This window comes from Ammodytes marinus, assembly GCF_949987685.1.
Source record: "Ammodytes marinus genome assembly, chromosome: 8".
Lineage (NCBI taxonomy): Eukaryota > Metazoa > Chordata > Actinopteri > Uranoscopiformes > Ammodytidae > Ammodytes > Ammodytes marinus.
In genome coordinates this window covers 24,998,977-25,024,685 of record NC_137212.1, presented here as the reverse complement: position 1 = coordinate 25,024,685, position 25,709 = coordinate 24,998,977, and the positions used below count along the sequence as shown (strand labels likewise).

Below are 25,709 nucleotides of genomic sequence, written 5' to 3'. Positions count from 1 at the left end.
ATAGATTTTCTTCCTCTGGGCCCTAAAACTACATTAAAAACCCATCAATGAGCCTGACTGTTACACTGCGAGACATGTTATCGTGGACATTTATTTTGACTCAGTCCAGAAGACACAGTCCTGAGCTGCTATTGTAAATTGTCTCTAACAATGCTCCATTAACTCCTGTTTGACAGATGTTTGCTTCTAGATGGCCCAGCTGTGAAACTCCTGGGCACCAACATACTGTAGTGTGAACACCTCTGAATGATGTTAGCACTAAAATATTTAAGGATTATAAATAAGTTTGATATGCAGCATGAAGGCCTTAAAAGGAAAAGCATAAGCAGCTTTTGTTGGTTCAGTTTATGTTGTTCCTTTACTAGCAACACAAAGCTTCCTATTATTTCTCCAAAATTGTAGATAGCACTTCATCATTCTACAAGAGCATTAACGTGTCTTAATAAAAGAGAAGAAATTCAACAAAATATCTGTGAGCTCTTTTAACAATTCAACATATTCAGGAATAATCAACAGGGCTTAATGAAGAGTCAGTAGGCAATTAGCAGACATGGACTTTGCTGGCAGTAAACAAATACAAAATAATACCAATATAGGCAGGCCTACAACATTTCTGATAGCCCATAATAATTATTAGCCAACTTTATCAGTAAAAGAGATAGCCTACTATAGGCTACCATGCACAGTCTGTGGTTCACAGAGGAAACTAGAACAATTTCTTCAATTTCAACTTTATTTTTATTTTTTTGCATTTTAATATACTTTGCACTACTTTTGTGTTGATTAATTGAGCCTGAGACATTCATTACAATTAACCTTTATTTATAGCCTACTTGAGAGATCAATCGAGGGGTTAAGAATTATATATAAGAATTAAGAATTGCATTGCCAACGACTGCTGCTGTAATTGGTGTGCATATGATAAATAAACAATATTGAATCTATAGGCTATTGTTTATTTTATTTTAATCAAATTTAGCCTAATATATTTTATTTGAATCAGAATCCGGTTTTATTGCTTAGTGAGTCCATTAGGCCTTATGGAATCTCTCTGTATGACTATTTGGTAGGTAGCCTACATTAAACAGTGTAGGCTACAAAGAGAATAGGTTAGACTGGTGGTGGTTAATGAAAATAACATTTGTATTGTAGGCCCTAACATTTTATGCAACATTCGGCTCCATTCACCAACGGGGAGAGTGAGGAGACACTGGTCACGTGTAACTTCACAGGAAAACCCAATTTCCCAGGTACCTTTGCGAATGAAACAACACGGATGGCGGCTCTGTGGACGTGATGTGAATATTGAATGGTGCAACAGAAGAACTAAGGAGCAACCTGCACATACAGCACTGCGGAAAATCTACCACTGCGGGGCAAAGACATCACTGCTAACGGTCCGCGCCGGTAGACTAGCCTACCGGACAGCATGCCTTCTCCCAAAGCTAAGAACCCCAGCCGCGGCGGAGGAAGCCCGGTGCTCGGCGGCTCCAGCGGCCGCTACGACTTCGTGTCACTGACGAAGCCGCTGAACCGGTCCCCCCCGCCGCACCTCATCCAGCGGCAGGGCTCCGAACTGGCCACGGCCCGCCTCAGAGCCTCGGAGAGCCCGACGCGGCGCCGGGGCTCAAGCTCCTCCACAGGCTCCGCGAGCGGCCTGGGCCCGCCGGAGGAGGACGGAATCCGGCTCAACCCTTCCTTCGTCCGCGTAGCGCTCAGCTCGCTTCTAGCCATCGACCTGTGGATGTCCAAGACCATGGGGGTGTGTGCCTGCGAGGACTCGTCCTGGGGCAGCGTTCGTCCGCTAATGAAGTTGATAGAGATATCGGGACACGGCATCCCCTGGCTGGCTGGCACCGCCTACTGTCTGTACAAGAGCGACAGTGTTGCAGGACAGGAGGTCATGCTCAACCTGTTCATGGGTAAAACACCTCCTCCACTTGTTGTGTCTGTGCTATAGGCTTAGGTGCATCACCTGTGCCTTGACTCCTCACCTGCCATGCTCAGGTAGTCCTGGGGTGGCCCATGTCCCCCTCTGGGTTCTGGCCTCCATCCATCTCGGTTTGCAGGTCTCGCTCCTTGTTTGTAGTCCAGACCTGTATATTGTCTTCTATAATCTGTTTCCATCAGTCATATCGGGTAAAAAACCTCTAGGGGATTGACACTTGTACCAATAGGATTTCCCTAAAGGCATAGGACGATTTCATGTCTCCAAACATCTGACTTAAATAATTGCTATTCACAATATCATCCTGAAACTTTTAAAATGGCTCTAAAGCATAGCATACTGGAATAAGCAGACAATGCCTTTTCATAATGTAAATGCATCACATACAGGACACACTTTTTTTAGTGAAAACAATCAAAATATAGTTTTTTTTGTGCAAGCCGAGCCTTCAGCCATTGTGACATTTGATTGTGATGTTTGATTTTGGAATGACTGGAGATGCAGTGCCCTCTTGACGCTATGCAAAATTAATCTGTAATTTGACTGTATGTTAATGATATCTGATATCTGAACCATATAGATTTTTCAAGTTTATTTATGATTATCTCAATTCATGATAATACTGATGATGGAATTCCCCATTATTAAATTATTGACTTCAATAACCTCCCATCCAGCACCTTAGCCGTGTGTGTGTGTGTGTGTGTGTGTGTGTGTGTGTGTGTGTGTGTGTGTGTGTGTGTGTGTGTGTGTGTGTATGTGTGTGTGTGTGTGTGTGTGTGTGTGTGTGTGTGTGTCTTCTGAGCCATATCACTGAGAAAGGGCATGTTAGGTTCCCATCTACTGGTATATAAAGGAGGTTCCCATACATGTTGCTGAGCCAACATTGAAAGTTAACTGTGTGTACATAACCTCATGTGAACCTTTTGACTGGAGTGATGAGTGGCAGGTCTGTCTGTCTGTCTGCACAGGTGTTTCAGGTTTGAGCTACACATATTATTGTCTTGTATTGCAATGTTGAGGTGATGAATTACCTTTTGTTTGCACACATTTTTAGATGCAAACGGGTGCTGTTGAAACCAGTACTCTTGCTTCTGCTGTTCAGTTGGGTAATCAAATCCTGATGGTATTGTGGTTGACCTCAGCTGCCCTCCTCTGCCTGCCAGATGCAACCTAAGCTTGGATGCTCATGCAGAGTTTGATCATCCTTGGGCGGGCCGCCCATATCAGCATCTGCATACTATCTTTATTTAATTTTTAGATAACATATCTATCATTATATAAGCATTTTCATGTTACCTCTATATACAGTATGCATCTTTGTTATCTTTGTAGAAGCTTTTTACGTGTCTGTAAGTAGCTACATATCTTTAACTACGCATCTTCATATTATCTTTACATAAGCGTATATTCTAGAAAGTATATCTTTCTATAAAAATGCTCTCTAATGGGTATGTACTACTTTTATAGATCTCCCGGTTTGGCAAAACGTTCATGAGCAGACAGCAGACAGATTTTTTTTAAGACATAACTGTCTTCAACACACACATACTCTGGCCTCTATTCCTGGGTATTGTCCTCTTTTTGGTTTCTCACGCTCAAGCCCAGATGTGTTCTATAATTTATTTTTTTCCAAGTTGTAAAAGTTTTCTTATGCGTCTCTTCACGCACATGTTCTAAATCCCTACGCATACCATCTGTCATTTTTGTTTAGAATGATTACAGTACCGTATTCTTAAGTTATCGTTCTTTTTTCTTGAGAGGCCACTGGGTTGGATTAGCTGTTCTTATTGTTTTATTTTTTGTTTTTGTGCTTCATTATGTTGTGTTTGTACAGCTGCAACCATTTCTAGGAGTCTTTTGTGAGAAAAATAAATCGCAATGCAAAAAAATAAGGAAATAAACAGTAATCATTCAAGTTTGGTTCCGATTGTGTAAAAAATATTCATCTGAACATTCTGTGATTTTGATGTTGTTGTGATAAGTGTCTCTGACCTGTTTGTATGAGTTGCAGTGATGTCTGTGCTGTTTCTTTGTGCAGAATAACTCATCTCTCCCTTTTTTTTTATCCCCTCCAGGCTTGCTGCTGGACCTGGTCTTGGTTGGAATCGTTAAGGCGGTGGTGCGTCGGCGTCGACCAGCACACAACCGCATGGACATGTTTGCGACCTTCTCCGTGGACCGCTACTCCTTCCCATCGGGCCATGCCACGCGGGCGGCCATGTGCGGGCGCTTCCTGCTGGCTCACCTGGTGCTGGCCACTCCGCTCAGGGTCCTGGTGCTGCTGTGGGCCGGTCTGGTGGGGCTGAGCAGAGTGATGCTGGGCAGGCACAACGTGACCGACGTGTTGTTCGGCTTCTGGATGGGCTATTTCCAGTATAACCTCATAGAGATGCTGTGGCTCTCACTTCAGACCCTGCAAGGCCTGCTGGGACTGCAAGCTTAGCATGCAGGACCCTGAGCAGTCTGACACCTTTAGATGTCTTGACATTTTTTTTTGAAAGACTGACACATGAAAGAGTTCCATAACACAGTTTTATTTCTGCCGTCCCACTTTCAGCCCCCCCCACTTTTAGCTTGCGGTGATCGGGATATCAAAAAAAATTGTTTGTTACCACAACAGACCAAGAACCCCTCCCCTCCTCTCCTATACTTGACCTTATTCATGAACAACTTGACCTCTTTTTTAATTTATAGTTGTTTTGGACGCTTAACTAAGCTTTATTCAGTGACTACGGAAGCAAATTGCACAGTAGTGAAATGGAATAAATGCTGTAATCAGAGGGACTTCATACTAAATTGTTCCACATGTAATTTCCAGCGTCCAGTAACAACTGCTTACAAACTGTCAACACTCAGAGGTTCACCGAGTTCCCACCTATTTTCACCTTTTTCTTTCTATAGGATGGACTTATTCACTCTTCTTCAGCCCTCTGAGCTCAGAGCCAACAGAGCTCTATCACTAATATGATTGAGTTAGACTGCCAACCATCGTTATCACGCGTTTCATCAATATTTCCTAATTTCTTTGACATTATCACTGTTTCAGTAAAAAATGACCAAAACATCACGTTGTGCTGTTTAGATACACTTCTATTATCAGGTGACAGAAAATGTTATCATGGAGTGTGTACGTGTAATATCATATCACATACCTGTATATGTTTACAAATGACTGCTTTTATCAATCTGTAATAATTTACTTTCCCCTTGTACAGAGAGAGAGGGGCTCCTCCTCTCTGGGACAATAAGAGGAAGGAAAGCTACACATTAAATCAGGTCTTTATTAATAGGGAAAATCCTGTATCTTTAGATCTTCACTGTTAAGCAATGGACCGTCTGTTTACTGAACGCAACCTGCTAAACTTAAAGGGATAGTTCAGTATTTTTGATGTGGGGTTGCTTTAGGTATTTATGAATAGCTAAGTCTGTTACCTTATGGAGATGGCGGTCATTTTAAGAAGTTTGGGCGAGACATGGCTGTAGCAGAAGTCAGCATTGTACTGTTGCAGAGGGGGTCAGCAGAAAAACGATTTTGCTTACCTCAGAAATTAATATCTGTTCAATCGTATGCTAAATTAAGATTTTTTTCACTGCTGTTTTGTGGATGGTATTAGTCCACAAATCAGCAGGTTAGCATTCATATCTGGCGGGAAAAGAAAAAAAAATTCTGCTGGTCCCCTCTCTGTAACAGTATAGGCTGACTCCTGCTACAGTGACATATCTTCCAACTCCTTCAAATGACTGCGCTGATCGCCACTTCAAAAGATAATGGACTATGCATAAGTACCTCATACAACCCTACTTCAAAAATACTGAACTATCCCTTCAAGGAAAGCCAGCGATTTGGCTTACATTGCTCTAAACTGATAAGCACTGATCTGAATATATTATATTAATGGTGGAACAAAGTTTGGCTGAGCTCCATCTGCACCTCAAGGAATCGTCTAAAATGTATATTATTATACACCAAGGTCTCCTGCACTGGTAGTATTAATAAGTAGTATTATCCTCTGAGTGAGGATAATACTACTTATTACTCACTAATTCTCATTCGACAATCGAAAACTTGTGGTCACAATCATAGAGTGAACCTGATTTAAACCTTCTATTTCAAACTGGTTCTCCCGGTCAGCGGACGATATGTGAATAAAAAAAACACTCCAGAGCGGGTAAGGGATACTTTCAAAAATTCATGTAGGTTTTATGTCACTTTACAGTTTGTTCATAACAAAAGAATTCTGCACTGTGAAAATATTCCTGCAGACATTGCACTCTGTTTTGCTCCAGCCACGTTTGCAATGATTCTCGTCACACAGCTGGACAGACTGGGTTCATGCATCAGTTGACGCTTTGAAAAATAATTACCAGAATGGGAAACTAAGCACGCAGTTTCCTATTTTTTTTTTTATTGAAGTTGAGTAAGGGTCAAAGGGTGAAGTCTGTAGAGATATGTTGTGTAACAGCTAGGCGTGGTGCCAGGGCTCTTGCATCTGTGATCAGAGTTTGGCTGGTGTGTGTGCGTGTCCTTCCTGCTATTGGTCTGGTTGTGAGGGTGCGTTGAGGTGCACATACAGAAGCACCATGTTTAATGGTTAATCCATGTGTCCACGCACTGGTCCCCTGCTGTGCGTTTGTATGCCAGGCTCAGATCCAACATAAATTGTAACCTTGAATGACGTTAGCAGCCGAAGTGTTGTAACAGCGTCGGTGCTCTCAACCTTTACATGAGCCCCTGGAGAACATGCAGGTGTGAAATGCTGTGAAACCTGTGTTGGCTGTCACACAACTTAATTTATGGGAATTTCTTTCGGGCGGATGAGGCATCATTTTAGCAATACCCATAAAGTCAGAGGATTAACCTATACAGTATGTACACATTATCAGCCCATTTCAGCTCATATTCCCTCAGAGGTGAAGCTGGTGCCGATGAAGTGTGCGCATGTGTTTTTGCTCTCAGAAGAAAGAGGACTGTTTAAGAAATTGCCCCACAGCCAGCTCACTTTAAAGGTGGAATCAGCAATTCTGGAGAACGCTTGATGTGAAAATCACTATTTGTCAACATCTGTGAATATTTCCTGGTGTTAATACACAGCCTGGGCTCTGTAAACGGGTATGCAAACAAAGGGGGCCCATCGTAGCTAGCAATATGCCCACTTCTTGCGGCGCACACACAGTACCGACAGGTAGCGGATCGTGAGGAGATTTTCGCTGATTTTGACAACAAGCACTCTCCATAATCACTGACTCCACGTTTTAAACATCAGAAAACCCAAAAGTTGTTCATCTGTTTTTGTGGTCTATTTGAAGTCTTCTATGGATCGGGAATATGATCAGATATGTAGACATAGGACTCCTGTGTGTGTCTAAACCCGGTCCACACATCTGATCTCTGGTGCCCCCTTGTAGACGGTTTCAATGAAGTCCTCCGTTCTGTGCAGTGTGCACCCTCTCAGCAATAATGTGCAGATGATCTATGATGGAGTGATGCGATGCCCAGCTGATGAGGTGGAGCTCTGTCTCAAATCTTAATCAGTAGGACTGTGAATTTTATGACCAAATAATTTTTTTTATGACCGATTAGTGTGTTGTTTCATATGTTGAGATCATGCGGAAGAAAAATATATTTATTCATCACAACGATTACAGAACAATTGAAACATTCCACTATATAAAGTAAGATGCATTTTGTTTGTTTCTCCAGCTCTCATGGTCCAACATGCAGCTGACTCCAGTATGTGTCACTGCATCCAGTTATGCCTGCTCAATACTACAAATGATATTGTATGTTTCCTTTGTAGCACTACTTCTTAATGTAAATACATATGCCTGTATGTGTATCAAATTGTGGGATTGCACTGTTATGTTCAATGGATTTGAGTGTATTTCCTGAGGGGTTATTCCAGAATAATTTTGTTGTGGTGATTTTTTAAATTAAATGTGGAAAAAAATTTGAAGCCGTCTCGTGTCATCATGGACAGATTTAAGGATCCATACATTACTCCAACTGGATGAACCCCAATCTGTGCACATTCTATGGAACAAGGTGTGACTGCTCCAGGTTCAGACAAGGTGATCAAATAGGGGATAGGCGTCATCATTGTTAATCGTTCACTCTTCCAAAATAATTTGTGTCTTCAGGACATAGATTGAACTTTAATCAAAGTCAAACCAAAAGGATTTGCGTCAACACAAAGTAACTTGATAATCTGAATTAAAAGAAAGAAAGCAGAGCTGGTCTTCAGACTCCACCTCTAAATAAAAGCCTGAGCTCAAGTGATGCTCGGCCCTCTTCAGCCTTTCTCAACACACATGATCGAGGTAAGAAGGAGAGCTATGGCAAGCCTTTCTAACATTTAATCAGCACTTTTTGGCTTGAAATTGTATGTAGCCTACAATGTAAATTCAGATATTTGAAATACAATTGTAACTACAGGTAATTACATTCTTTTTGGTTACAATTATGTATTACTATTCAGAATTGCATTTAAGATTTTCTAATTTGTGTGACGTGTTCAATCATCTTATGTCTTACAAGAAGTCGATCCGGAATTCAGTAAGCTAACATGTTTTCAAAACGCATTTGTTGAATATTCATTTAATATAGGCTACAGAGGGGTATTAAAAGTAGATATGGCTTCGAGGCTACTTCAATGATATGGCGCCTACACATCCGAAATGGTTTGTTAATCAGACATATCGGAAACGCAATTGTTGATATCTGAAATAATTTTTCTTACTAGTGAATGGGGAGTTACTGGTATCAATATTTTTAAGATATCTGTGAATTAAATTTGACGAGTCAAAATGTATTTTTTTTACATGTGAAAATATGTTTGGAATGTCACAATTGTTTTAGAGATAAGCTATCTGTAATTTATATTTTAAAATGGGATTTCTAGTAGTGAATATATTCACAGTTTGCTGTATTTTACTAAGGGGAATTCTAGGACATAGTACAAAGTCATTGCTAAGTGAGGTTTGAGTGCCAAATAGGCTGTGTTTTGCCTCAGACTCCACACTCCACTTATAGTCGTTAAGATGACATTCATCTTGTGTGTTGTAGTGAATATATACATGTATTTCATTCATTGACCTTTTGGATTTTAAATACTGATATTTGACACAGTAACACAGAGTGTTTTGTCAAAACCCCCCAGACATTCTTCTGGGCTTCAGATAAGGTACCCACTGGTTTGGTTTGTGTAACGAGATTGAGCTCTGTCTAATCATAGGAGCCACAATGATTTGATCACTCTGTTTAATCAATAGCCCACACAACTCCTCCTCCTGCCATGTTGAAAATGACCCTTTGGCACTATTGTGACTTCACACCTCTGAGCCCCAGCCCCTCTGTTCTAATCACAAAATTGGCTCTGTCTGTATTATTAGATGTTATAGTGATAATTCGACTAGGTTTGATTAATATTGATTTATTTAACTGATCACTAGACAAACCATTGATAAACGAGACAAACTTGCTATTATTTTTCCATTCTTAAGTGAATGGTGGCGTCCCTACATTACTTTAGTAAATTATTATTGTATTGTTATTTTCAGATTTATTTCTAATAGCAAAATTAATCTGATTGAGCCTGTAACCACTACTGTGTATAGCCAAGAGTGAAAAAACAAATGACTGGATATAACCGCCAGACCTGCATGGCATGACACTGTGATTTAATTGTGCTGCAGTTTTGTTTTCAAAGGTTTGAGTGTTCAGTAACAAAACATGTTTTCAACCATTAAGTGCTTTATTCTATGGCAATCAGAGATACCATCAAATCAAGTCTAATGCCAGTTGGAGTTTGTGCAGAAAATTTACAGTGTCTGAGCAAAAGTCTTCACTTTGGCATGACAACCTATTTGGTCCCACATTTTTTACATAGTATCTTCCTATACACTTTAAGAAACCTTTCAAAAACCTCTAATGAATTACAGTTATTGCTACTGTAAAGCTGATTCAATCTGATGACAGCCATGTGTTTCCCTCTCCTGCATGCAGCTACACCATGGTGCACAGAGTAGCAGTGCTCGGGGCTGGCCCCTGCGGTCTGACCAGCCTTAAGGCTTGTCTGGACGAGGGCTTGGTGCCAACCTGCTTCGAAAGCAGCGATGACATGGGCGGACTGTGGAGGTTCAAGGCAGGTCACCTCACAAAAGAAAAGTGCTAATGCCTAAATGTATTCATGTTAAGCTGCACAAGAAGGTTTAGGTCACTGTCAATCTTACCACCAGTTTTCTTGGCCCATGTTTTCTGCAATTTGAAACCTCTTCTCTGCAGGAAGTGTCGGAGCCAGACAGGGCCAGCATCTACCGCTCCCTCACCATCAACATCTCAAAGGAGATGATGTGCTTCAGTGATTTCCCCATCCCCGCTGATTATCCCAACTACATGCATCACTCTAAAATCCTGAAATACTTCCGCATGTATGCAGAACACTTCAAACTGCTGCAACACATTCGCTTCCAGGTGAGAAAATGAACAATAGCATAAAAAAGGAGCAAATGGTCCATTCAACACGTGGCTATAATCCACTGAACCTGTTACATATTTCAGACCACAGTGAAGGCCGTCAGACAGATGCGGGACTACTCTCGCACTGGTCAATGGGAGGTGGTGACTGAGAGTAGAGATGGACAAGAAGAGAAGCATGTCTTTGATGCAGTGATCTGCTGCACCGGTCACTACACCTACCCCAACCTGCCGCTCAAAGAGTTCCCAGGTAAAGACGAGGTTTAACTGGTAAAGGTTTGCAGTGAAATGTAAGCTGACATTTACACTGTAACCCAAGAACTACACTGGGCATGTAATCGGCGGGTGGCAGTACGTAGCAGCATCTTATGTTTTGACCTGCTACACCAGCCATGTGTAGCAGCAGTTGGAGTCGTGAGCAACAGCAGAACCAACATTTTCTGCTTTGTTCATTGCAAGGGAGGACATGATCTTATGCAAATTTCTGAGTTATGTGTGATTAAAGGTGGAGTCAGGGATTCTGGAGAAAGCTTGTTTTCAAAATCAGTGAATAGTGGTAGGATCCACTACCTCTGTGTACTGTGTGTGTGCGCGCTGAGAATAGTTGGTGTTAATACAGGGCCATGGCTTTAAAAACAGATATTTTGCTAGCTACGTTATGCCCCCTTTCTATACATACCCTTTGTTTATATACCAGTTTACAGAGCCTAGGCTGTGTATAAATACAATATTTTTCCTCACGACTTGCTGAGTGCCGCATAAAGTGCCCAGTTTAGCAAGGGGCAAGGCAGAAACAATACCTTTATTGTAGCATCACGTTTGTTCTTCACCTTCAAGTGCTCTTTACACAGTATATGCAATCCTCATTCTGCTGCGTTGCAGGAATAGAGACATTTGAAGGGAAATACTTCCACAGCTGGGACTACAAGGGGCCTGAAGACATGCACGGGAAGAGAGTGGTGGTCATAGGCATCGGTAACTCTGGAGGGGATATCGCCGTGGAGAGCAGCAGAGTGGCAGAGGAGGTTTGAGGTCTTTTCTGATTGCTCAGGTCTTCCTTTGATTCAAGATCATAAACACATGTTGATGTCCATCTCTTGCTCTGCAGGTGTATATGAGCACTCGTCGTGGCGCCTGGGTCATCCGCCAAGTCTCTGACAATGGCCTGCCAGTGGACATGAAGTACATCACGCGTTTCATCCACATCTTGTTCCAGCTGTTGCCAATGAGGTTCCTCAACTGGTTTGGGGAAAATAAAGTCAACGCCATGTATGACCACAGCATGTACGCCCTCAAACCCGCACACAGGTACAGTAGGTGCAGTTTGGATCGGATTATTACTCTGCATCCAGTCTGACTTCCTCACAATGCATAATGAATAACCGGCCCTTGCTATCCGCTTCTTATTCTTCTGCCTCATCAGATTCCTCAGTCAGATCCCAGTGATCAACGATGACCTGCCTTTAAGGATCCTGTCCGGGTCGGTCATTGTCAAACCAAACGTGAAGGAGATCCGGGGCTCCACTGTGGTGTTTGACGACGGCACCACTGTGGAAAAGGTCAGGACTTTGTCTCCATGGATTCCCTTTTAAAGAAAACCATATTTATTCCAAGCCCACTCGAAGCTCATCTGTAACTTGGCTCTTTGTTACAGGTGGATACGATTGTTTTCGCCACAGGTTACAACTATGATTTCCCATTCTTGCCGAAAAATGCCATGTACAAGTCTGGGCACCGCATGGGTCTGTACAAGCACGTCTTCCCTCCCAACATCGAGCATCCCACTCTGGCTGTCGTGGGTTTCATCCATGCCCTTGGAGCCATCATGCCCCAGGCTGAAATACAGGCTCGCTGGGTCACGCGCGTTTTCAAAGGTGAGGCTGCAGGTCCAGTTTATCACCTGCCACTGGTCTAGTCTAGATTATTCACATTCACCTCAGTCTGTTTTCTGTCTTTGGTTTTCAGGATATAAAAAGCTGCCCTCAAACCAGGCCATGATAAAAGCTGTTGAGAAGGACACCAAGGACATCGAGAAAACGTAAACCTTATTATATGTTGCAATCATACCTTATTTTGTTGTATCCCAATGGATGTATTCATGTTATTTTTGGCCACATGGGGGAAGCAAACAAGCTGTGAACACTGTATAAATTGAACAGTGAAATGTGTCACTATGGGCAACTGCTCCCACATCACTGATAGCCATGTGTTGCATGTCGACAATGAAAGTGTTAATTAGTTGATAAGTGTTGAAATTTTTAATCGCTTCTAAGGACGACGAGTTTGCTGAAAAACAGTACTGTTTTGCAACTGGATTTAATAAGGGGTGGTGGTGGAAAAAACAAGCACATGTGAGGCAGGATTTAAATTACTGTATTGCGAAAGTTATAACCACAGTACACCACAAACATTTGAGAAGCAAATCTTGTCCAAATGCAACTTAAGAAACACATAATACATCAATTAAGAGTTATCATGAGAGGAATCATACAAAAAACATGATCAGCATATGTTATGAGCAGCATGTTATAATACTATATATTAGGCAGCACATAAAAACGTGTAACACATTGTTTAGTGAAGTCCTTATTTTCTGATATGTCCTCTCCGCAGCTACAATGTGTCAAAGTTGACCCCCCTGCAGGTGGACTTTGCTTCCTACATGGACGACATAGCTGGGGACATTGGAGTCCGCCCAAGTCTCCTCTGGCTCTTCTTCACAGACTACCCCCTGTTTAAGAAGGTCCTGTGGGGACCCATCACATCCTACCAGTACCGCTTGAAGGGCCCGGGGAAATGGGAGGGTGCCCGCAAAGCCATCATGACTCAGTTTGACCGCATGTACCAGCCCCTAAAAACCAGAAAGGTCTGAAATGAACACTTCTTTTTGTCCATTACCTAAGCCTCGCATCATGAAATCCTTAATTTAGACTTCAGTGTCAACCTGAAGTACATAACTTATCCCATCCTGTCTTTTTCCAGCTCCAGGAGCCAGAGCCCTCCATCGCTGGCCCCCTATTCAAGCTGAGCCTGGGCGCCATGGCTGGAGGAGCTGCCATCTACTACGTCCATCAGCGCAACCCAAACACCATCCCCACCTTCCTGTCCAGACTGCGTCCACAAACAGTCTGAACACGCTGCAGTGGTTTAACTAAATATATTGAACCAAGTGAAAATGTTCACTTCTAATGCTTCCTGTCAACGCTTTCCATTTCTTTCACACGATATGCCTTTATTCTCATTGTCACAGTTACTGTAGATATTGAAACATCAGCACAGGCGTTTAATGGAGGATCAGAGACATCAACATGCCCAACCGTCCCACCCTCACTGTATGTTCACCTAAATCAGTCACACTCCGACCTCTTTAAAAGCACAACCTAAAGCTAACCAGACTTATTTCTATCATGTTAAACTTTAAGGCATCATGTGGAAGGATTTTCCTCTGTGTATCAACCAGTGTGTCATCTTATGTACAACCCTATTGAAATGGAATGGCAAAGCTGACATAACAGGTCCTGCACACAGATGGTTCGAAAGGAGACTAGTTAGATTGACAGCTTCTGGGTCTGTTTGCATGGTAGAAAATTACACCTTTATTCTTCTAATTATCGCACAAGCCTGAAGAACTTCTATGATCTCCTGCACAGCCTGACAGGTCTCAATGGTGAAACAATGCACATCTATTAAAATAATAAAACTTTAATCGTTGTGGTGTAATATTTTCTTGGAAATACACTGTGCTGAACATCCTGTTCGATTTCACTGACAGCGACAGTTGGCAAAAGTCCTTTCTCCTTCTTGATTAAGTCGTCTGTGTGTCTTACCTGTCGAGCACATGTTGCTAACATCCTCTCATTAACTTGTGCTTTTCTCTGTCCTTTGAAAACTATGGACCATGCTGATGTCCATAGCTAATATACTTTGCACAAAGAAACCATCATCTGCTGAAACACTGCACTGCACAAGCTCCTTAAATTCCTCCCTGCTCCGTTGACACTCACTGAAAAGGAATCAAATGGCTATCTTCCGCCATGTTTTCAGCTTCTAGATCATTTTGAGAACTACAGCAGGGGGAGACCAGATATCTGTCACTTTATCTTTCTCTTGGTCAAAACAAGGTTTGGTTTGCTCACTGTTCAAGGGGAAGATTATCCTGTAATACCTTCACAATAATCTTATCATAAATGTGTGTCACTCACTCATGTGATACTCATGAAGCACCACAGTAGGCTACATTAATAATGCACTGATAGTTTTCATCATGAAATACCTGCTCATAAAGATTTGTTCGTGTTGTCGACTGTGTGACCATGTTACATCACAGTAACCACTGTCAGTAGGGGGAAAAAATTACGTCAATCACAGGATATTTTCCTACTTTGGGTTATCAGCACCCTTTGTCATCTCATCAAATTATATCTCATCTTTTTTTTAAATTAAAGGCTGGATTGCAGAAGTGTTGTACCATTGTCTGTGTAATCTGATCTGGTGACTGGTGCAGGTCATTGGAGTACAATGAAGTCATTGTCTTGTTCAAGAAACCAGTTTGAGATGATTGGAGCTTTGTGACATGGTGCATTATCCTGTTGGAAATATCCATAGGAAGATGGGTCACTGTGGTCATAACGGGATGGTCATAGAAGACAGCAAGAATACATAGGCTGTGGCTGAGGCAAAGCTCAATTGGTACTAAGGGACCCAAAGTGTGCCAAGAAAATATCCCCCACACCATTACACTACCACCACCAGCCAGAACCGTTGATACAAGGCAGGATGGATCCATGCTTTCATGTTGTTTACTCCAAATTCCGACCCTACCATTTGAATGTCGCAACTGAAATCAAGACCTTAAACATTTTAATTGAACATTGTTTTAACTCGTATTTAACTGCAGACTCTCTTATCCAGATAACTGGTATTTTATCATCGCAACACTCCCTTGCCCCTGTATAATCACTCACAGACAACTGTTCACTCTCACATTGATTAAGAGTTGCCAGGTATAATAGACGTTTCCACTGCAGCAAACACGGTCAAAGTCCGTCCTCTGCTGCTCTGATAAGCGGACAAGTAGCTGGTCAGCGTAACATCTGATCCCAGCTGCACAAGAGAAGGTGAGCAGATGTCAACCACACTTTAACAACACAATTTAAATTATTGAACAGAACAGTGACTTGTGTGCCAGGTGTTCTCTGTAGCCTACATGCAACCTGAAATGTTCCACAATAGTCCTGTCATTTAAAACTGACATAGTCCATAGGATACAGTTCAGTGCAAGTAAGTGTTAGCTGTTCTAACACACTAACTTTTGGTGAAAAGTTGCCTGTTTTAATCTGTGCTAGTGTAGAAGTTTAGTATAATGTCTTTATCGAGTCTAAGAAAGCAGTATAACTCAAAGCAAGTTGCAGTATGAACGGATTGTTAAAGTTTAAAAATGTTGATCATATTTAGATAATATTTACAGAGCTCAATTTAACTGTATGTATCACCCATCTGTATTTGATTATATATATTATGCCGGTTTCAGAAAAGGCTGAATCCCATTGTAGTGTATTTCGTTATGACACATTCTAAGATTAATGATAAATCAGGAGATTGTTTAATTACATACAGAGTTAACTATAAGGGGAGCCAGGAGTAGCTCTCGTGGGTATATGTGTGTGCAGGATAGGAATGTGTATTGCTTAGTGGGGGAAGCCATAGGTGAGATTTCTGTAGGTGACTCAGCATGCACACAAAGGGAGGCTCCAGGGTGACTGGCTTGTAGGGGCAATTTAGGACAGATTGGTTAAGATTTAACAGCTAATTTATTGGCCCCTGGCTAAAGGGATTGTCCTAAAGTTACTGAATCAGACTTCCTGGCCCCAAATGGCAGAGCACCTCCAGGGATTGATTAACACAGATGTCCTCTGGACATTGTAGGTCGGAGTTAGTTAGGATCCACCAATCAGGAGTTAGGCGAGGTGGAGCTTACTGACCTAAGGACCAATCAACTCACTTAGATTTCAGGTTATAGGCCACCACAATTCAGGAAGAGACAGGTCTTTTAGGAAACAGGAACTTTTCATAGCTTTTGGTTTTATGCATGTACCTCTATTAGTTTTTTGGCTACAAACACTTTAACTTTTTATTGGCTTCGTTTTGACTGCAGGATGAGTTTTGTTGTAAATAAAAGAATTGTTCCTGAAGACCTCCTCATCTGCCTCAAACTGCGTCTTCTTTCATCAACCCACTACCAACGCCGTTTTTCTGAGTAAAGGCCGGAAAATATACTGCACCATTTCATATGATATTGTTAGGTGACCTAAGTAAACCCCTGACTTTAATCTATCGGCACTATAAATTGATATTTTTGATTTGTGTGAAATATCTGGACGACTGGATGGATTGAATGCCGTATTCAAGGTGTCTAGAGGATAAGTTCTGATGAATTTGATGATGGTGTGATTTTCCATCTATCACCCAAAGAATGTTGTTGTTGTTGTTAAGAGTTATTATCAGATGACTACTGCAATGTTGCAATTCAAATAAATAAATCAAATAATCAATCAATTAATTTTATATAATCTAATCCAGGGGTGTCAAAACTTTTTTCACTGAGGGCCACATACAGAAAAATCTACGAAGGGCCGGGCCACTTGGCAAAAATAACACATTTATCAGGACATGTAGCTGCTCTGATGTTTAGTTTCATAGTGTCTTCGTAAATTGTAATCCTTCTTCACGGCAACACTTTCCTTTCAAATTAAACAGACACATTTCCCAAGGGGCCCTAAGCAGAATTTGATTAGGGGGCCCCCTCCAATGTTAGCACTGCCCAAATCATTGACTATTGTTAAATGCCTTCAGACACCCAGTGTTTTCTGCTATTGCCTCCAATGTCCAGCTGGGTGAAAATAGTAGCCAGCCGATGTCCCGACCCTCCTATGGGAGTCCGGGGGTATTCCCCCCCGGGAGATTTTTTTTAACTTTTTAAAGTGAAATGCATGAATCTGGTGCACTTTGAGAGGAAAATTAAGAGGCTAAATCTGAGGAATTTTGTGTGAACAAATAATTTGGAGATACTGCGTCAGATGAATTAGAAGTTATTGAAGAAGGACACGTGGATTTTCCATAATAATAATAATTCAAAATAAAATATTATGCAGGGTCCTCTGGGATGGGCTTGGTGCTCTTTTTATTTTATGGGACATATTTCTTTGTAATATAATGAATGCATTTAAATTATTTAAAAACTAAAAGGGCCATATTACATTATATTTTTAAAATGTGCCGCGGGCCAATCAATCAGTTTTGACACCCCTGCATTAGTGGGTAAAAAATAAACAAATAAATAAATAAAATTAAAATTAAAAGGGCCATATTACATTATATTTTTAAAATCGGCCGCGGGCCAATAAAAATTTGTTTGCGGGCCGCAGATGGCCCACGGGCCGTAGTTTGGACACCCCTGATCTAATCTATACTTTCCTGTCCAACAGGCTAAAGTGATATTGTGTTGCATCTTATATCATTACAATGTGAGCATTGTCCCTGCTGGCATGACTGCAGACTGTGTGATTCCTTGCATCCCTTCAGGTGCAGAGCGATGGTGCGCCGTGTTGCAGTGGTTGGAGGAGGTAGTTCAGGTCTGGCCTGTATCAAGTCCTGTCTGGATGAGGGGCTGGAGCCTGTCTGCTTTGAAAGCAGTGATGACATCGGCGGCCTGTGGAGGTTTAAGGTGATTGTTATTAATTGTGTGGCCAGCTCAGGATTTGTCTTGTGGTACTTGCTTGGAGAGCTTTCCACATCATTCAGAACAAGTCTTCTGTTTGATATAAGAATAACTGCTGCCGTCTTGTGTTCCCTTGTGTGAACAGGAGTCACCGGAGGCAGAGCGATCCAGCATCTATCAGTCTTTGGTGGTCAACACTTCCAAAGAGATGATGTGTTTCAGCGACTTCCCAATGCCGGCTGACTATCCAAACTACATGCACAACTCCAAGCTGCTGCAATACTTCAGGCTCTACGCTGAGCACTTCAACCTGCTCAGATACATTCAGTTACAGGTTATAACTGTTCACCTTTCCTGGATTTTCACTGTCTTCTCACACGTTTAATGTGAAGAGTTCTTAATGTGTTTGTGTACCGCTGCAGACCACAGTAAGGAGTGTTACACAGAGGTCGGACTTCAATGTATCCGGTCAGTGGGACATAGTGACCATTAACAGGGATGGAAAAGAGGAGAGACATGTTTTTGATGCTGTCCTGGTGTGCTCAGGACACTACACCTGTCCGGCCTTCCCCGTGTCAGACATTCCAGGTCTGTCAACAAATAGATATCACTTTTCAAATGTTTTACATAATTTGATGGAGTAGTACAGTCGGTGGAATAACCTAAACATTTAAACATTCTTGCATCTTCAGGCCATGAGAGGTTTTCTGGCAGGTGTTTTCACAGCTGGGAATATAAGGATGCAGATGCCTGCCGAGGGAAGAGGGTGGTGGTGGTTGGCATCGGCAACTCTGGAGGAGATATCGCAGCAGAGATAAGCAGATCTGCAGAGAAGGTATGACAGAAGAACCAGGGGACCAGAGATGGATGACAGAAATGTGCGCTTTCAACCAATCCATTCACGTATGCATGTGTTGTCCTAAATGCATTAAGAATGTCCTTCGATATTCAGGGCTGTGAGGTGCGACAGTTTTGATCGCATTTGCTACTGAAATTGATCACATGCGATGATGAATACAAGTCCACTCGCTAACAGGTTGCTAATACGCAGATGTTGTCTCTTTGAGACACAGAGGAAAGATGCACAACATGGGACATTACATTAACACTCTCCAAATGCGGTTAAATGTAGTCTTAGGCGAGTAAGTTATTGAGTCCACCCGCCACTTTGGCTGGTGAAAGACGTGTCCTCTGGATCTGTGCTCGTGCGGCGATTCTAGCGTCTAGTGAACTTCACCAACGGTAATAACCGGAAGGAGACGGCTCTTAACATTAACGCGGTTAAGTTAGCGTGTGTGCAAACAGAACATTTCCTGCCTTCACATTAAAAGCCTGTTACTAGCCAAACGTGAGTTGACTTTTATTTTGAAGCCAGTAAGAACAGGAAGTTAGCGCTGTACAGCACTGTAGTAGCCTGGTGCTACCAGACCATCGTACTTAATTTCATTTGTACAGAAGGTCTGGAACTGCTGTAATTGGCAAACGTTCACTCACTTGGAGGCGGGTGTCTGTTGAAGTTTAAAACTATTGGATCTGCCAAGTGCGACTCTTGATCAGCCAACCAATCGCATAACGTTTGGGGTCGTAACGTATGTCATGAGCCGGCTTCTGACAGTGCGTTCAAGTTGTACAGGGAACTCGGAAATTTCCGATTTCACTACATATTGTAGTCTATGCTAGAGCCTAACGTTTAGTTATTTGGATGAGAAAGGTTTTAAGCGTCCATACTTTCCCGAGCAGATGCACTGGAACACAGACAGGTTGCAACTCGGAACTGCCAAGTCGGAAATTTCCGAGTTCTGAGTTGAAGGAACGCAGCATTCAACTGAAACTGGAGCGCGACTTCGACGTCATCGTTTTCAGCCACTCGGTCTGGTTGCTTATTGGATAACCAAAAATCTCGACGAGCAGAATTCCATGAACACACCTCAGCCCCAGACTGACTACTGAAGTGAAATTAAAATTGAGCGGAAGTAGGTAGGCGGGCGGAGCCAGGCTAGCACTGCAGTCCTCTAGCTTGAAAAGCAACTGATTCAGCTGCAGAGAAAAGTCAACAATAGTCTATTTAAACAAAGTTTGAAATAAGCCACTGAAGAACTACCCCCAACACATTCACAACAACCTATTTAATTTATCCTAACTTGTACCATTATGTATACTTATTTATTTAATAGGCTATGTTCAATGTTTTAATGTTTGGTTTTAATTAACAGAAGGACATTTTCTAAAAATGTGTAGTATCATTATTATAATAATTATATGTGTATACAAAAAATATATAGATATAGATATTATTTTTATATTTTTATGGGGAGAAATAATTCTGAATCAGCAACAAATTGCAAATGGCAGGTTAGATTATTTTGTCTAAATTAATTTTTCTATAATTATTACTGCACACACTAGGAAATAATATTAATTAAGAATCTCAAATGAGACCAAGATGACATGCTCAAAGGTAATAAGAGCGAAATGCAAGGGTTAAGGTTATGCAAGTTTTCATACTTTGTCTGCTACCAAATTTATTTTTGTGCTACTGATTTTTTTTTGCTTGCTAGCACCAGTGCTACCACATAAAAAATAAGCGTACAGCCCTGATATTAAATATCTAAGGCATTTTGAACACTCTGACTGTTGTCTGTGCATATGCACCGAACATCAGTTAGGAGTATTCGGCCTTCTTGGAGACCCTGAACGGAGTCCTGCATGGGGCTCCGGTAGGGGACTCCATAGTTCTGCTGGGAGACTTTAACGTGCATGTTGGCAATGATGAAGACACCTGGAGTGGCATGATTGGGAGGAACGGCCTTCCCCGATCTGAACCTGAGTTGTCGTTTGTTGTTAGACTTCTGTGCTGGTCATGGGTTGTCTATAACGAACACCATGTTCAAACATAAGGATGCTCATAAGTGTACGTGGTACCAGAGCACCCTTTTATAGGCCGAAGGTCGATGATCAATTTCGTGATCGTATCATCTGATCTGAGGCCGCATGTTTTGGACACTCGGTAAAGAGAGGGGCGGAGCTGTCAACTGATCACCATCTGGTTGTGAGTTGGTTCAAAGGGTGGGGGAAGACTCTAGACAGACCTGGTAAGTCCAAACGGTAGTGCAAGTAAACTGGGAATGTCTGGCAGAGGCCCCTGTTCAAGAGATCTTCAACTCGCACCTCCGGCAGAGCTTTTCTAGCATCCCTTTGGAGGTTGGGGGCATTGAACCTGTGTGGTCCATGTTCAAAACTTCCATTGCTGAAGCCGCAGTGGGGAGCTGTGGTCTCAAGGATTTAAGTGCCTCAAGGGCCGGTAACCCTCGAACAGCGTGGTGGACCTCGGTGGTCAGGGAAGCTGTCCGACTGAAGAAGGAGTGCTTCCGGGAAATGTTATCCCGGGTGACTCCAGAGGCAGTTGCAAGGTACCAACAGGACCGAAGGGCTGCAGCCTCTGCCGTGTCAGAGACAAAGCAGCGGGTATGGGAAAAGTTTTGGAAAAACCATGGAGTAGGACTTTCGGTCGGCACCAAAGTGTTTCTGGAAGACCGTCCGGCTGTACAGTGTCCGGGTTCTAGGTAGTAAGTCGGACTAGTTTTCGGATCTCATCACTGCTGTTTGCAATGGAGCGGTTTTGCACTTGCTTTACCACACTGTTGTGACGAAAGGAGAGCTGAGTCAGAAGGCAAACGTTTCAATATACCGATCGATCTTTGTTCCCACCCTCACCTATACATGAAGGCTGGGTAATGACCGAAAAAACGAGATCACTGGTACAAGCGGCCAAAATGGGTTTTCTCAGGAGGGTGGCTGGCGTCTCCCTTAGAGATAGGGTGAGAAGCTCAGTCATTCGTGAGGACTCAGGGCAGAGCCGCTTTGTGTTGAAAGGAGCCAGTTGAGGTGGTTCGGGCATCTGGTAAGAGGGAGGTGTTTCAGGAGCTTCCAGCTGGAAGGAGGCCTCGTGGAAGACCCAGAACTAGGTGGAGAGATTATATCTCCACACTGGCCTGGGAACGCCTCGGGATTCCCCAGTTAGAGCTGGTCAATGTGGCCTGGGAAAGATACGTTTGGGGTTCCCTGCTCAAGCTGTTGCCCCAACAACCCGACTCATGATAGGCGGTTGAAGATGAGGATGATGATGATGTTTTAACATTATTGACTACCTTATTGCACTTGCAGTTTAAGTGTGACTCAAATAATCTTCCAGGATCTTACATCAGTAGAATTTCTATAGAAAATATAACACAATATTTGTAATGTGTCCTATCATTTTTGTCTGCTTGTAAGAATGCTTCACTAAATTAATAAATGTCCCATGTGCAGACATTTCTCAGCACACAGCATGGGGCCTGGGTGGTCGGCAGGATGTCCAGTCATGGTCTTCCCTTGGATATGATAGCAATCACAAGGATCAACAAGCTCCTCATTAGGCTCCTTCCCAAGACTCCGGTCAACTGGGCAGTAGAGAGAGTCCTGAACAACCAATATGACCACAGCCTGTACGGCCTGAAGCCCAGACACAGGTGACACTCATGGTCCAAGACCACCAATGTTTAATGGGCACCACAATCCCTACACTAGTTATTGAAATGTTCCACTAGTCTGGACCAAGATGTTGGATCAACCGATATTTCCCTTATTGAGCCACAGAGCTAGCATGGCTAAAGCATGGCAGATGTAGACAAGTATTGGTAACTTAAAGTTTTCTTTGTCAATAATTTCCTCTCTTTCCCAGGTTCTTGGACAGAACTCCTTTGATCAATGATGACCTTCCTGGTCGAATCCTTCAGGGGGCACTGGTGATGAAACCCCATCTGAAAGGGTTAACGGACTCTGGAGTTGTCTTTGAAGATGGCACCGTAGAAGACAACATTGACGCTGTGGTCTTCTGTACTGGTTATAGAAGGAACTTTCCTTTTCTGCCAGCAGCTCTATCTGAGGGGCCTCACGGAGAGCTGACATTGTACAAGTTAGTATATGGCGTATTTCACTGCAGATCTCAACAAATTGGAGGAGAGCAAAAATGAAGCTAACACTGTCAGGCATACAACATATAGTAGGCTTGGCTGCATATGCACACATGCAATACAATTATAGATTTAATAATAATGATTTGTTGAACGTCTCTGACACACCTGCCTGTTTTGAGTGTCACATTTTAAAATAATAATGTTTCTTTTATCATTTATTTTGTGAAGTAACATCATGGAATCATTTAAAGTATCACCACGTTTTTTCCTCATTTCAGGAGACTGTTTCCCCCGTCTCTTTTACCAACCACACTGGCTGTCATGGGTCTTTTCCAAACAAGAGGACCAATCATGCCCGTCGTGGAGATGCAGGCGCGGTGGGCTGTTAAGGTCTTTACCGGTAAACAACTGTAACAATTGACACACACACACACACACACACACAAGGATTGAGAAGCAAACCGTGTAATTTGGCTTATTTTGTCTTCAAGGTTTGAGCCGTCTTCCACCCCAGGAGAAAATGCTAGAGGTCATTGAGTCTGACAGGAGGAGGCACATGAAAAAGTAAACTTTCTCCTCACATTTGGTCCCTTGGTAGCCTGGCAAGACAAGCCTGATGTCTTGCCTTGTGCGAGCTTCACATTAGTTTCTCTCTTGCAGATCAGTCTGGCCTTTCTCTAATCTCTGTGGGGAGGAGCCCAGCCCTGTCTGTTAATGGAAGGCAGCACTGATTGGTCCATGTAGTTGTTTAGCTAGCCTCCAGTCAGACCGTGCCCTCTGCACTTTACATCCGTTAGAGGAAGGAAGCCCCTGATTATTTCCTGTACAAGTAGTTGTTGATGTCACATTGATCGATGATTAAAGAAACTTATCAGAGGCTGCTTTAAGGGACAAACCTTAGGGCATTGTAATTTTATTATTAAATTTTTAAATTTTTAATTATTATTATTATTTATTTTATTTGGTGGCTCCTACCCAAGGAGATTTGAGAAATTACAGACTGAACTGTGGGAGAGAACCGAAAGTGAAGCTGGTGTGATCAGGCTGGGCATCTGTAATAATCCTCTGTTGGATTGTGTTTTCTCAGCTACCCACAACAGGCTGCTCTGCAGGTAGACTATATCACTTACCTGGATTTCATGGCTGAGCAGGTCAGTTCTACAGCTCTACAACACAACTGTGTCACCCTTTGTGTAATTAGACAGAACAATCATTATAGTCTTCCAATTACAGGTCGGCGTTCGTATAAACCTTCTGAGACTACTACTGAGAGATCCTGTGCTGTGGGTGAAGGTCTTCTTTGGTCCCTGCACTCCGTACCAGTACCGTCTGACTGGGCCTGGACGGTGGGCCGGAGCCCGTCAAGCTATTCTCACTCAGTGGGAGCGGGTGACTCAGCCTTTTAGAACCAGAGTGGAACCAGAGCCGGAGAGCAAGCCATCCGTCCTCTCTTCTCCCTGGCTGCTCACATTTGGAGGATGTGTGCTGGTGGCTGTGCTTCTGTCTAAAGAGGATGTGGTTCCAGTGCTACAAGCTGCAGCTCAGACTATGGATAGATGCAAGGTTTTCCTGAGGGGCCTGATTGTTCACTGACTAACCACAATATGGTCCTGAAAACTGGGTGGAGTGTGTACCCCAGGATCAAAAATCCTACTGTATGTTGTCATGTTAAGTAAACTGAAGTATTTGTCTTGAGGAAAACCTAACTATATCCAAGGTTGAAAATGGTCCACCATATTCTCAGTTAATTTGACTGCAACCTGTTCTTTAGAACTTGATGTGTTGTTTTGACCAAATGGTGTCGCTAAAGGAAACAACAGGCAGTCTACAAAAAGAGCCTCATATTTAGTAGATTTGAGAAAAATACTGTAGATAAACTGAAGTGTTTAGAGTATGTAGGTTTAAATGCCAAACCAGACTCAACTTCCTTTTTTATGGATTTAGTGAGAGGTTGCCTGTTGATTGACTTGTGTTTCAATAATGTGCTTCATTTGTAATAATAATGGAGCCTGAACCCCAAACTTGGAAACTCAAACTTTTGAGCTGAACATCCTTCTGGCGATACCCAAGGCTCTATTTCTTTTGGGTACACATTTATCCACCTCCATCTTCTATTACTTCATAGCAGTTTCCAAACAAACTCTTTTTCGCTTCACTTTGCTCTTCCCTGGCTCCAAACATATCTACAGCATACACCTCACACTTCAAAATATTGTCTTTTATTCTTATGTCTCGTTTGGATCACTGTTTTGTGTCTTGTAAATAAGGGGCTGTGTTTTTGAATCTGTTGTATATTTCTTCTGCGAAATATATCCTGGAGGGTAATTATTGTTATATGTTTCTATAAATCCCTCTAAAGCATTTTGCATACACCAGTGGTTTCCTTTAACAGGTTTTATTGCAGACTTTTCCTCCAACTTCACGTGAAGACTATAGATAAATACACACAGTACAACAGAAATCACAACATTATCTTTACATAAAATCATAAATTACAAAGAACAAAAATAGCCAAATAAGCAAAATAAAATACAGGGAAGTAACAAAAAACATCCCTTGTTGGCTGCATGCTTTTAACAGGGACTTTAAACCGTAATTCTTCTTGTTCGCATG

General features: G+C 42.3%; 2 protein-coding genes across 2 annotated transcripts; both read left to right on the top strand.

Annotated features, from left to right (window-relative positions):
- Positions 1–1,279: 1,279 nt before the first annotated feature.
- Positions 1,280–7,863, top strand: plpp6 (phospholipid phosphatase 6). Its single transcript, XM_080032705.1, has 2 exons — positions 1,280–1,922; positions 4,027–7,863. The coding sequence occupies exons 1-2, from the start codon at positions 1,430–1,432 to the stop codon at positions 4,392–4,394; spliced, it is 861 nt and encodes a 286-aa protein (XP_079888831.1). The 5' UTR covers positions 1,280–1,429; the 3' UTR covers positions 4,395–7,863.
- Positions 7,864–9,960: 2,097 nt separating this feature from the next.
- Positions 9,961–24,689, top strand: LOC307254466 (uncharacterized protein; the record flags this gene model as incomplete). The annotated part of the gene is given in 22 exon segments (XM_080032860.1): positions 9,961–10,092; positions 10,233–10,421; positions 10,509–10,674; positions 11,307–11,449; positions 11,533–11,732; positions 11,848–11,983; positions 12,079–12,298; positions 12,390–12,462; positions 13,038–13,290; positions 13,407–13,550; positions 17,909–17,922; positions 18,006–18,147; positions 18,287–18,475; positions 18,564–18,729; positions 18,834–18,979; positions 18,984–19,052; positions 22,450–22,649; positions 22,862–23,095; positions 23,375–23,496; positions 23,588–23,660; positions 24,184–24,247; positions 24,330–24,689. Coding segments are annotated over 22 exon segments (3,435 nt in total).
- Between the last annotated feature and the right edge of the window lie 1,020 nt (positions 24,690–25,709).